Raw genomic sequence first — 13892 nt, 5'->3', positions numbered from 1 at the left:
CCTATTTTAGATAGCGGGAGATTCCAGAGAAACCAGACGACTAACTTTCCCAAGCCTGTGTCCCAATGACATCTGCTTCCCAGAGTCGATGTGCAGAGGCCGTCTTTACACACTGCATAACTTTACAGCAAACAGGCTCCCACAGCTGGTGGCAGGGACAATGTGCTGCCCAAAGGGTGGGGTAGGGAGAGCAAGGCACACAGGCCACCAGCTTGTCCAAAATCTCCAGCCATCTGCTTGGCAGGAGGAATTCAGTGACAGAAAAGAAACTATAGCACTTAATTTTCAATACATTACATCTTTTCCATGAAGGAGATTAAAATGATGTGTGTGTGTGTGTGTGTGTGTGTGTGTGTGTTCTGACAAGGCTGCAAGCTCGCACAGCCTCTTCTGAGCATGAGCTCACGTCCTTCTCGAGCTGCACAGAGATGCGTTCCGGGAGAGAACCACACATGAGCAAACGACTTGCCTGGATCGCCTCTCCTGAAGGCCGCTGAACCCTGCAAAGGACTGACTTCTGATGATCCCATTGGGCCCCCCAGGCGAGAAGGACTGGGATCCTACCAACATGATTTCTGGGAGTCTGGCTGGTAGTCCTGGAAGACAGTGGAAAGATGATGGCAAATTACAGGCAGGTCCTGACAGAAAAAAAACCCACTAAGCCTGTCAACAATGACAAAGGTGAGGTGAGGTGAGTCATGAGACGATGAGATGTTTGTAAGCCTTCTTTCCTCTGACTTCTCTTCAAACCAAAGGGTTCAGCTCTCAGGTGAAGAAAAAAACAATACCCACCTACTGAGACAGAAATAAATAGAAATCGCACACAATTATCAGCCATTTCAGGTTTCTTTTCAGGGATTTATTATTATTACTTTTTTTAGACAAGGTTCAAATACACGAAAACTTCGGAATGTTTACCTCTGTTCAACAACAAAACAATAGCAGAAACACACAAAGAGGCCAACTCGAACTGTCAGCTGAGTCCTGCTTCCATTCAAAACACAGTCAGATCTCAGGGGAGAATTCTACAATGAGAAGTCAGATGGCTCAGGACACTAGGCTTCTTGAGAGATGAATTTACTTAGCCGTGTTCTCCTTTTTTTCTACCTTTCAGTATATTTTGAAAGATAATGATCATATTACTGTGGCAGCGCCAAGAGAAGACGAGTAAAGAGAGCACTCCCACAAGTGCTGATGATCTAGGTTATGATGATACGACAACAAGAGCAGAGCGGCCAAGTGAGAGGGAAGATCAGCAGAAAGCACATCCCCCATTCTAGTCACTTGCTTGGCTGTTGTCAAGACTCACTAACAGCCTGAGCTGTTATGTAACTATTCCCCTAGGTGGGGAGGAGTGGGAGCACCTACCATTGCCTTAGTGGGGATGCTCAGGTGGGAGAGGGGGGTGGGGTGGGCAAAGGGCAGGTCCCCAGGAGCAGGAGGGGGGGGCAGCTACTGTCCAGAGTGAGCATTTATTTGCAAGGTGGGCAGACACCAAAATGGCCTGTTAGATGGACACCAAAAACTGTCCTTTAAATGTCCAGCCAGCAAGCATGGAAAGCCAAAAGATAGCAGAAGAACTTCTCTGGTTGATGCAGATAGGATGGAAGAGCCAACCTCACCAGGCCTTGCTCGAAGCCCCTCCTGGCAACTCAGCAAGGGAAGGAGGTTGCAGTGAGTTGCTTCCCCAGAGGGAGGACAGACAGGCTCCTTCTGCACCCTGCAGCTGGTTTTTAAATCCCCTCATTCCCTCCCTTCCCTCCCTCGGGCCCTCTCTAGAAGAAAGCAGCTCCAGGGTTTGCAAGGCATTCTTGTGGTGCACAGATGCTGACTCACTGGGCAATGGGCACAGAACTGAGTGAGTCAGCAGGCGACAGGCTTGCTCTTTGACCTGGATGAAGACAAGGGTCCCACTCATTTCATTCCAGCCTTGGGTGGGGGCAGTTTAAATTTTGCAGGCATTCTTTAGAATTTTAAAAGAGATGAAGTGGAAGTGTGTGTGTGTGTGTGTGTGTGTGTGTGTGTGTGTTTGTGTGTGTGTGGTCAAGTTAATATCAGGTGCATCAATGGGAGGACAAAATGCAAGACTTAATGAGGTTCTCCTGAGTGCCCTCTGCTGCTTATGAGGAGGGCCTGTCCACTTCTTAGGTTCCTAAAGCCTGCCTGTGCTATCTTTGTATCCACATGAGTATCAACTAGACACTAGTAATTCTGTACTCATTAGTTTTATAATAAAAAATGCACCTTAAGGCCTAAAGCAGGTGCCAGGCCCAGCATGGAGCCCAGTACAGGCTCAAACTCAATGACCTTGAGATCGAGACCTGAGCAGAGATCAAGAGTCGGGCACTCAACCGAATGGGCACCTGGTTCCCATGCCCAGACATTCAGTTTAATTAATGTGGGGTGCCATGTGGGTATCTAGATTTTGAAAAGGTCCTCAAGTGGTTCTTAGGCTCAGCAAAGCAAAGGAAAAAAAGATGATATTGGTTGAAATTTGAAAATTTTAGTTAAAATAATCTGCTAAAATTTATCAAATCCCACTTTTAAAAAGTAGTATTCAGTTTTAAATAAGCCTCTCTTTGCAAAGTTTAAATGTCTTTAAATGAATTAAACAGTGAGCGAGTAAAACATATGAACCAGATGCTAGAATAATTTACCTTCTTCCTCGGTTCAGTGATAGATAAGGAATGGTCTTGAGAATAAAACAAACATTTGTCCATGATTCTAAGATTGTAAAGTGCTTCAGGGTGGGTGAAGCCCTCAGAAGCTTTCTGTTACAGGTTGAATGGATGATCCGTAGGAATGAGCCTTTCTGGTCTTAAAAATGATCATTATCAGGAAAGTATTTGGTTGAGAGCTGGATTAGGCTGAGATCTCTATCCTGAAAGTCAGTTCTCCCAAAGGCTGACAAACTGCCCAAGGAGAGTCATAAAACAAGTGTGCACAGCCTCCACACAATGTCAGGCTCTTGGAGAAAAGGAGTAGTTTGGGACAGGGTGCTATTAGGAACAGAGGAGGAGCTATTAGGAACAGAGAGTACACAAACATGTGCCCCATCCACAACCCTAACTCTGAAATAGGGCTAGTTTTTTGCTACCAGTCTTCCAGCTTCCTCAGCTCCTCCCCACTTGCAAGTCATCCTGCAATGCTCTGTGATCACCTTTTTGGTGACCCCACTCCCATCTCTGGGCCTGCCAAATCTGCTAAGTCTGCAGACTCCTCTCTGGCTTCCTAGAAGTCCCATGGAGGCAGCAGTTCCAGCGTCCAGCAAAACCACCCCCAAAACTACACCACTCATTTTCAAGGCTTTAAGGATTTAAAACCAGCCATCCCCACCAGATAATTTGCATTTTAACAGTGAATGCTTTTTTTGGCCTAAAAGCCTTAACTTAAAAAAAGGACCACAGTAGAACTACACGATTATTGCTGGTAGGGGTGCAAAGTAGTACCCAAAGATTGGAGGACAATCTGGCAGCATCTGTTTAAAAAGTAAAACATACATGTCCTTTAAAACATCCCATCTACTTTTTGGTACGTCCTGGAGACAAAGACTCAAGTTCACAAATGGGCATATACAGGGATATTCCTGACAAGTAATGTAACAGTGGAAAAATGGGAAGGGTATGAATGATCATCTTTATAGCAATGGTCACTACATTATGGCAAAACCATGGGATAGAATACGAGGCGGCAGTTTTAAAAACAATAGGCCCACGTGGAAAGATCACCAGGACAAATTTCAGAGCAACGCTGTGATACAAGGAGTGTTAAAAACAAAACAATATAAAGTATTACATGGAATAGAAAAGCTCTGAAAGTGTGCACAGTCTATGGATCAGAGAGACTGAGTAGTCCAGCATATTTTAATGTTTGTGTTCATTTTCCTTTTTTTTTTTTTTTTAGATTTTCTTTCTTTATTGAGAGAGAGAGAGAGAAAGAGTGAGCACAAGAAGGGAGGGGGCAGAGGCAGAGAGAGAAGCAGAACCACTGGCTGAGTGTAGAGCCCGATGCAGGGCTCGATCCCAGGACCCTGAGATCATGATCTGAGCCAAAGGCAGTTGCTTAACTGACTGAGCCACCCAGGTGCCCCATGATGCAAAATTCTTTTTTGTAATGGCAGACATTTGGAGCTGCCCAAGTTAAGACTAGAAGAAAAAGAACGTTGCACAAAAAAGTATATATGATGGGACAGATGGCAATGAGACTTATCCTGGAGGTCACTTCATAATGTAGAAACATGTTGACTTGCTGTGATATACGCCTGAAATTAATAGGATATTGCCTGTCAATTATACCTCAATAAAAAATGGACAAAGAAAGAACAAACATCGTAAGTGTTGGATAACAACCATGTTTAGACTGTCGTATAGGAGTCTCACAAAGGAGAAATAAGATTTCCAAGAAATAATGTGTTTGGTGTCACAAGTTCTCATTACACCAGAACAATTCCGATTCCCCCAGTGAGGTTCTTATTATGAGTTCTAAGCTTTGTACCAACATCTTTATTTTCATCTGCCAAACTTGTAGAGGTGGAAGAGTACTTGGCATGAACTGGACCCAAAGTGTAACGCCAAGGCTCTCCAAATACCATATCTAGTAACCAAGAAATGCCTTATAAAACAACAAACTCTTTGGATGCTGCTACTTAAAACTGCTGGGGCTTTGAAAATGTTTACAGTCCCTAAATTAGTGACTCCTTCCCCGGTCCTCCTGAAAATGCCAGCACCACCATTCCTTTGTATGCATTACATCCTGGAAAAGCTTCAAATCTTCGGCCAATGGTCAAGCTGTGGGCTTGCGCCTCACTTTGCTTTGTCCCAAGAGGCCCTGCTGCTGTACCAGGTAGCCACCCCTGCCCTGCCATTCCCTAATCCATGGGCAGGATGGAACTCTTCTGGAAAGAATCTAAAGCACCTTGATTTAAATAAGCCCTACCATTCTGAGCTGAGCCTCTTGGAAAAGAAGCCAGAAAATCACAGCTGTTTCTTTTCTTGACTCTTTATACAATGAAACCGCAGCTTCCTCCTCTACTGCACAGTGATGGGATCCAACCACCAGACCGGGGGCTTTTGAAATGGAAACGAGTGTAGGATTCTACACGTCATAACACACCAACACAGGTGCACTGGGCCTTGGTGGGTGCTATGAGCCACCACTCCCTGACAGAATGTCCTTGAGTTTGTTCAAATTAGAAGATAGCTCATCAAATCAGCAGGCCGTTTTTGGAGAAGAGCACAGAGCCTAGAGATGGCAGGGTCTGGGGAGGGCTCTGAGGCAGATAAAAACCACCCCCAGGAGATCAAGAACTGCCTCCTCCCTCCACTGGTCTCCTGCCCTGTTTGACCAGAAATAAAATGTGCAAATCTGAGTGCATTTCAGAGCCGGGAAATAGCCAGCTCTCGGGAGAACATAGTGATAAGCTGACTTTTCAGAAGAGATGCATGAGTGATAGAAATCACCCCTGGAGAGTTGCTTGCGGGTGGGCGATGAAGAAGTTGAATCACTGCCAGCAGAAGTAGCAAACGCAGAAGAAAAACTTTTGAAAAGTTCAATCCTGGGGACAGGCCTATTATCCGTTGTATTTTTATAAACTGGTATTCTGGCTTATATGTTCTTGTGAATTTGATTAGCTTGAGGGGCAAGCCTCTCTCCCAAAATTGGAACCATTCCTCTTAGGGACCCATGAGGTTAATTAAGTATGCTAGGGTAAGGATCCTGGTAGCCCAGCTGCAGGCTGACCTCCTTTTAACACCTGCCAGGCCAGTGTCTCCAAGCTGACTAGTTCAGAGAGGTGGTGGTGGTCACATGGATTAACCCATAACGTACCTGGATAAACTGTCTCATCCACTAGAAGGAATGTGAATATGATCGTTAGAGTCAAATATATGGAGGTTCATTTGCAGAAATAGGAATTATTGGGTTCTTTTAGTTTTTCCAAGCGTGACAGCACTCTGCTATATCAGGAAATATGAAAGATAGAAAGAAGGCAGGGCACAGGGCGTGAGAGAGAACCAGCCCACTTCCATCACCTGAGGACGGCCACCAGTAGAATTTTGGTGTATTTCATGTTCCTCAAGTTTCTCCTTTCCATTTAAAACATAAAGATTTTGAACATAATGCATGCTAAATTTTGTATCCTGCTTATTCTTACCAGATTCTTTTTATAGGGCTATGTCGAGGGGTTTGTACATGAGATTTTTTTCTTAAACTATCTTTAAAAGGGTGTTTAAGTCGAGATGCCTGGATGGCTCAGTGGTTGAGCACCTGCCTTCAGCTTAGGTCATGATCCCGGGGTGCTGGGATCGAGTCCTGCATCAGGCTCCCTGTGGAGAGCCTATGTCTTTCCCTCTGCCTATGTCTCTGCCTCTGTCTGTGTTTCTCATGAATAAATAAATAAAATCTTAAAAAAAAAAAGGTACTTAGGTCTACTCCATGTTCTCCTTTGGATAATAAAAGGAAATCCAACCAGTCTATATGACACATGCTTTTTATTTCTGATTTTAAGATGTGGCCAAAGGCAAATGGAACCCCGGGAAGGAAACACTGGGGTTTCTCTTTGGGAAATGAGGGAGCAATTAGCATTAGTTCATGCTTGAGTTGCAGGACACCAAACATCATGACATTAAAATACAACATAATAGCTGTGTCATTGCCCTAACCCTTGAAAAGAAAGGTTTTTACAGTGTTTTCCTCTTTTTACTTAACCAAGTCTTCTGATTAAGGACACACACAGGTATTCTGGAATATATGAGACATCTATGACATCTGAGTGATGACGGTAGGGATATCTCCATTCCTCACGACGGGAGAGCATCTACTTAAAAACCATCAATTGCCACAGTTTCAAAGCTATGCCCTCTCCAGAAGTTAGACTGAGACCAATCCTCTGAGGTAGGACAATGACCAGGAGGTCAGGTGGCAGGTTGCTGGGGCAGTGCATTGGCAAAAGTAACAAATGCTACAATCAATTTAAGTGTTTGCCTGGTGCCAAGGATGGGAGCGGGCACAGGGGCAGGAGAGTCATTTGGGGGATCATAGGAGCATGCTAAAACTGCATTCTGGCCATGGTCTGGCAACTGCACACATTTCCTAAGACCCCAACTGTACACTCAGGATGAGTGAACTTTATGGTATGTGAATTCTACATCAATAAAACTATTAAAAATCATGATCAATTTTTAGAAAAGTCATCATTACTTCTGCAAGAGGAAGTGTCAAAAAATCAGGACATGAAAAGCTGAATCAATGAACAACTACCTGAGAGTTGATGCTTTCGTGTTTTGATCGTCAGGCCATGTAGGGTGCCCCATGCCGCTCCCCCAGCCCTGTGCCTTCTGAGTCATTTCTGCATGCCTGATTTGTGTGCCTCTGCTCTGCTTCTTAACAATTCCATCCTGTTTATGCTCCCCCACATCTTGGTCAAGAGCAGAAGTATAATTCAGTTGTCTGAAAGAGGCATGTGGGCCAGATGTAAATAGCCTGCTATGCTAAATGATTATTTAAGATGAAGCCTAAAAATAGGTGTCTGCTTATTATATGGTTGCAAGGTACCTATTACAGAAGTTGACTAATCTTTAAAAAAAAGTAGATATATTTAAGTCATTGGCTATTTTTTGTAATGTACTGCTTTAAAATAAATTAAGTCAATGCTAATATTTGCTTCTTGGTTGTCAACATTGTTAACTACATAATAAATGCATGCATGATACATCACTCTAAGACAAGATAATAAAGACTTAGCCTGACTAGATAAAAAAAAATCTATAGAACAACCAGCATAGCCCCACTCCTCAGCAAGAGATGGAATAACCAACATGGCCTCTTGAAAGTGAGTACTAAGCTTGCTGGATCTCTAATTTGGTGTCTGTACAATGAGAGTAGTATTTCCTCCCCATTTTAACAGAAAAGCATTGTAAAGTTCAACTGAGATCAAAGCATTATTCAGTTTTACAAGTACAAGACTTTACGTGGACATCTTCTAAACCTGAATTCTCGTCATCCCTGCAGACAGCAGGACTTCTGCCTGAAAATATACATAAAATCAAGGAGTGCTTTATAAAAGGGAAAATGCTTGAGAGACACAGAGATTGTGATAATAAAGACTTGGTTCAATCCACTTGGGAGAAAAATAAAGAAATTCATCTTCAGAATCTCTGGAAACTAATATTGATGGTTTTCTTTCCTTGTTTTCTAGGACTCCATCAATCGACACATAATTAAGTGTATGTGATATGCTCAACACTGGCACGGTTGCTACTTGTTGTCCAAGATCCAAAGAGAACCCAAACGGATCTCTGCTTTAAACAGCTTTAATAATGTAATTGGATAAGAAAATATGGCTTTACATTAGTAGATGGGAGGCAATTTGTGATGTAAGGAATAACAAGGACCGGGACCTATTTCTCAGGGCTCCAGGAAGACAACAAGGCAGAGATGACAGGAATCTGGACTCAGACTTGTCTGTACTGTTTACAGCTGTGTGAACTTCTGCTCATTACTTTTCTGAATCCCAGTCTCCTTGTTTATATAAAGGACAAACATTTAGAGGATTTTTGTGATGTGCAATGAGAGAATGTACACAACGTAGTAAGTGCTTAAGAAGACTCACTGTTAATAATAATGTAAAATATATAGAGTATTATGGGTGGAAATTCACAGATTCAGGGACCCACTTGTATTATAACTACTTTCCTGAATATCTCATCCCTTCAACCAAGTGACAAACTTCTCTCAATAGAGAGGAAGATCAGTGAGACAGGGGGCACCAGAAGTTTCATAAAGAAGATAAAACCGGCCATCTCCAGAATGGGAATGATCTGGACAGGTAAATGCTAGCAAAGTTGGAAACGAGTATCTTTCTGAAGATAGCAATTTTTAGATAATTAAAAAACTGCACCACTTTAAATCAGCCAAGGTCTAAACACATGAGTGAGTTGCAAGCCCAGTTCAAAAGACAATTTAAAAACAAACAAACATGTGATTTGGAAATATTTAAAGCTTACAGGAAAGTTGTAAGGAAAATACCAAAAGCCCTCATATCTTTCACCCAGATTCATTATTTGTTGACATCTGCCATGTTTTACTTTGTCGTCCTCCCCGTGCACACACACATACACAATACTGCCTAAATAATTTGAGGGCAATTTGTATATACATATTTACATATATATTTTCTCCTCCTCATTGCACAATTTGCAAATGTGATGCAAATTTTCTTTTAAATATGTCAGTGTGTATTTCCTATGAATATAGACATTCACTTACATGACCAGAGTACAATTGTTAATATCAGGAAATTAAACATGAACACAATACTATTATCTAATGTACAGACCTTGTTCAAATTTCACCAATTGTCCCAGTAACATAACACATATCATCCCTCCACTCTCATGCAAGGACCTGTTTCAGGATCATGCACTGTTTCTCTTGTCATGTGTCTTTAGTCTCCTCTAATGTGGGGTGGTTCTTTGTCTTTTCTTTGTCTTTCCTGACATTGACATTTTCATAGAGTACAGACCAGCTGTGTTCTAGAATGTTCCTTAGTTTGGGTTTGTCTGACACTTTCTCATAATTAGATTCATATTCAGGCTTTGTATTTTTGCCAGGAACATCACATAAATGATATTGTTACCCTTCTTAAGGCATTGTATAGAAGGCACAAGGGGTCCCATGGTCCCATGACTGGTGATGTTAACGTTCAACACCTCAACTAGGTTGAGGTGTTGTTGGTCAGTTTCTCCCCTGGAAAGTTACTATATTTTGCCTCTGTAATTGATAAGTAGTTGGTAAGGAGGTACTTTGAGGCTATTCAAATATCTTGTTACTCTGACATGGGAGTTTCAGCGTTGTCCATTGTTGGTTCTTGCCCAAATCAAGCATTACTATGATGGTGGCAAAATGGTACTCTTTAAACTCAATAACTTTTTTCTACTATAAGAGAGAGCTTTCCGTAATCTTCTTTATGATTTGTTTGTTTATTCCTTTATTTTCAGGATTGTCAGGACGGACTCAGGGATTCTTATTCAATGGGTTTAACCAATTAACTTCACAACACAGAAGACAATTATTCTTCATAGCATTTCTGGGCAGTTTGCCAGAACGTCTTTCCTCATGAACAGAAAAACTCTGCATCACTGGTGGGAACTCACAGATTCAGGGACCTACTTGTATTATAACTATTTTCTTGAATATCTCTTTTCAACCAAGCTATAAACTTTTGAGGGTAGGCACCAACTATCTGCATCAACTTCTTTGATTCTTAGTACAGAGTAGGATAGAAAAGCATTGGCTTTGGTGCCAGGCTGATCCAGGTTTCACCCAAGTCACCGGTCCTCTCTATGCTCCAATTTTTCTCAATAAAATGATGTCAATAATATTAAGTCACCGAGGTTGTTGCAAGAAGAAAATGAGATAATGTATGTAAATGGCTTAGTCTGAACTAATGTTTTTTCCTGTTAATTAGAGCTTGTCCTTTGAAGATGCATCTTTTATCAATAAAATAGAATACATTAATGAGAAAACCATACACACTTTACAAGAGACCTATAGATATAAAGTATTTTGACATGACTATTTCCTTATTTCTTTCCAATTTTAGTATATGTGCTGCCGAAGCGAGCACATCCTTATTTCTTTCTCTTTAATCACTGCTCAAAGCAATGACAGCAGAGCATGGTAAAACTATTTTAAGGGTCTGGCTGACTCATTTGAAGAGTAAAGAAGAAATGTTAATAGCATGTCTATTCACTGGGACAGTTAGTTGCAAAAGCCTGTAGGTAATTGACACTGCTTCAACCTTGGGAAAATGAAAAGTCTGTTTTTTCTTTTATTCCAGTGGATCAATAAATGCAAGGAGTGGCAGCTGGTCTCATAATAATTAGAAAAGAAACAATTCAGGACATAAAACTAGCTTATTCTCAAGAAGGGTTGAGTGGATTTTGACATAATGTTGTCATAACTCATCTTGAAATGCAAAATCTAGAACACTCATAGATAGACCTTCATAGAGTGCCAGCTACATAGCAAAACAGGACCAGCTGTTTCTTGGTTCAAAGGAAAGAGCATTTTGCACTTCAATGAAGGTTGAAGCTATTTAGCAATAGTAAGTACATTTACCTATATCTATGTTTAAAACCCATGTATATCAAAAGGGAAAAAAAATCTCTTGAGAAAACCGTCCCCAAAGACAGCTGGGCTGATCCTATTGAGAGAAATGTACACCCACCACAAACCCTCACTTTCTAATCACCAGATTCAAAAACAACGCTCTGATAGAGAAGAAAATGGCCCTGTGCCTGGCACCATCAACTCCTTCAGGCTTTCCCGCAGGCAGCCTGTTTATCCCTAGAGCTTGGCAACTCATTCTAGCTAATGCTGAGCACTGCTTCTTTACTTCAAAAAAGCATCAAAATGATACTGACTTCTATTGCTATTTGCCGACTAAAATTACCATTTCTATAAGCTCACATTTTTTATTGTTTCACTAGAAACAAGCTACATCTTTGGAAATCCTAAACAGAAAAAAAGCACATTAAGTTCTAGGAGAATGTGCCCAGTAGTGTGCTGGGAAGCATGATTATGCACAATATGCTTGTTCCCTTGCCTAGCACATGTGATAAACACTGGTATTCATTAATGAACATGAGATGTAGAAAAAGGAATAGTGCCTTATAATCAAGCTATGTGGTATGTTTCATCTCAGAGAGAGGATAAATTATCTTTTTTTTCCTAAGATTTTTTAAATTTTTAAGTAATCTCAACACCGAATGTGGGGCTCAAACTTACAACCTTGAGATCAAGTCACATGCTCTCCTGATTCAGTCAGCCAGGTGCCCCAAAATGATAAATTATTTTAAAGTTTTTCAGATATGCCTTACATAATCAAAGTAAGACACATTGCATATGGTCCTTTTTTTTTTTTGCCATCTGAACAAGTAAACAGAATTAACTGACGATTATGTGATAGCAGATATAGCTAAAAACACAGACTCAATTGTGGTAAGATGTCAAATAATCATGGCCTTTATCTGAGCTAGGAGGTTACAGCTAGGCTCTTCCAACATGAAGGTAACACAATGGACTTAAAACTAAGGCAGTTCTTTCAAACTCATGTTACATTCGTCATTTTATTCCTGTTGTTATGACAACACTTGAAAAAGCAGCACTTCAAATGCTTAGCATCAAGGCGTCTTATTATAGACTTGAAAATGATACCTGAGGGTATGCAGGGCTGCTCCTGGGGGCTTTAGGGGACTGGTAATCATGAAGAGAAGCACACCTGGACTCCTTCTCGGCCTTGGCCCCCAGGGTCCCTAACTTGTCTTTTTTCTACCAGAAAAACTAGTGAGTGCTCATCCCCAGGAGAAGGAAGCATACAGAATGTATGTGGGAAGATACACATTATTATTCACAGTCTCTGTCCCTAGTTGCATAAAATGAACAAGACACTGTTTCATGAGTGTCATTCTCTTGGTTACAGCCTATGTCGTGGAGCTTTTACAAGTCTGTAAATGATACCATGTTTTGTTGTTGTTGTCATTTTTGTTTTAAAGTAGGCTCCAAGCTGGGCTTGAACTCATGATCCTGAGATCAAGATCTGAGATGAGATCCAGAGTTAGACCCTCAAACAACTGACCCACCCAAGGTGCCCCAATTGATAATGTGTTCTATTTTTTTTTAAGATTTTATTTATTCATGAGAGAATGGAGAGAGAGGCAGAGACATAGGCAGAGGGAGAAGAAGGCTTGATGCAGGACTCATCCCAGGACACTAGGATCATGACCTGAGCCAAAGGCAGATGCTTAACCACTGTGCCACCCAGGTGCCCCTGATACCGTGTTCTGTTGGCTCTACTTGCTTACTGTTAGCTATGGAAGCGGTTTGCTTAGGTAACTGTAAGTTTATAGAAAGACTTCTCATAACACAGATGTAATATGAAAATTTAATAAATGAGAGGGATATTGGTGTTGGAGTGAACCTGTTACACGAACCAATGACTTGTTGTGCTCACCCTATAGTCTGATGAAAGTGTACAAATGTTAGTTAAACTTTATAATTTTCCTTAAAGCAGCCTACAAATAGAAAAATGTTTTTGCCATGGACAAGAACTAGCTGGATATTGACATTTTCCAGTTATTACGAATTATAGGGAGAAATTGATCTGTCATGTTGATTTCTCCCTGCCCTGAAGTACATTCCTCTGATAACTTTACTGTGGTCTCTCTTAATCTTAGGTGCTTTTTATGAATTATGACTAAACAAAGTACAGCTGAAGTAAACTATTCTGATGGATTCATTTTGGAAGAACTTAATGTTAAAAAGTTATTCTGGGATTCTAGCAGAGTAAGTGTGTGTACGAATGCGCCATCATCTGCCAGTAGCTTCAAAGTTGAGTGGCTTTTCAGATTTGTTCTCTGGACACATGTTCTCTGCATGGTAATTTTGGCAAATTAAACAGCTATAATAAGGATAGTGGTTTCATTACTGGCCCTTGCTGCTGCATACCAAGAAGGTGGCCATGTGAATAACATCTGCTGAGTTATTTTTGGTTGCCAAAAACAAATAATTTATAATCAGAATGCAAAGCATTTAGGTGTAGCCAGATTGTCAACAAGGCAGAATCATGTTCCTTTTTATGGTATAGCAAGAGTGGTTAGTAATTTCATACTATCCCTTGCTTTGTCCAAAAGATTTGAAGCTGTAAAAACAGCAATGAAGCATCTAATCCTTAGCTTAAAGTACAATTTAGCACAAAGAAAGAACAAATGTTCATGGCTTCTTTCTACGAAAGAAAGACCCACACCAAAGAACTGGATCCTTCAACAGATGGTAAATTTCTAACATGAAGGACAAAAGAATACATTATAGGATGATTTGTACATGTGTGAAAT

At 41.1% G+C, this 13892-nt stretch overlaps 1 protein-coding gene across 4 annotated transcripts in view; it reads right to left on the bottom strand.

The window, feature by feature from the left end:
* The window catches only part of RIPOR2 (RHO family interacting cell polarization regulator 2), a 220218-nt gene that overhangs the window by 58358 nt on the left and 147968 nt on the right, over positions 1 to 13892 (bottom strand). For all 4 annotated transcript variants that reach the window (XM_055323297.1, XM_055323300.1, XM_055323298.1 and 1 more), the window contains exon 2: positions 470 to 596. In XM_055323297.1, coding sequence (XP_055179272.1) covers positions 470 to 596 — 127 coding nt within the window. The remainder of the gene's footprint in view (positions 1 to 469; positions 597 to 13892) is intronic.

Source organism: Nyctereutes procyonoides, unplaced genomic scaffold, assembly GCF_905146905.1.
Source record: "Nyctereutes procyonoides isolate TBG_1078 unplaced genomic scaffold, NYPRO_anot_genome, whole genome shotgun sequence".
Classification (NCBI taxonomy): domain Eukaryota; kingdom Metazoa; phylum Chordata; class Mammalia; order Carnivora; family Canidae; genus Nyctereutes; species Nyctereutes procyonoides.
This window is presented reverse-complemented; position numbering and strand designations above follow the sequence as displayed.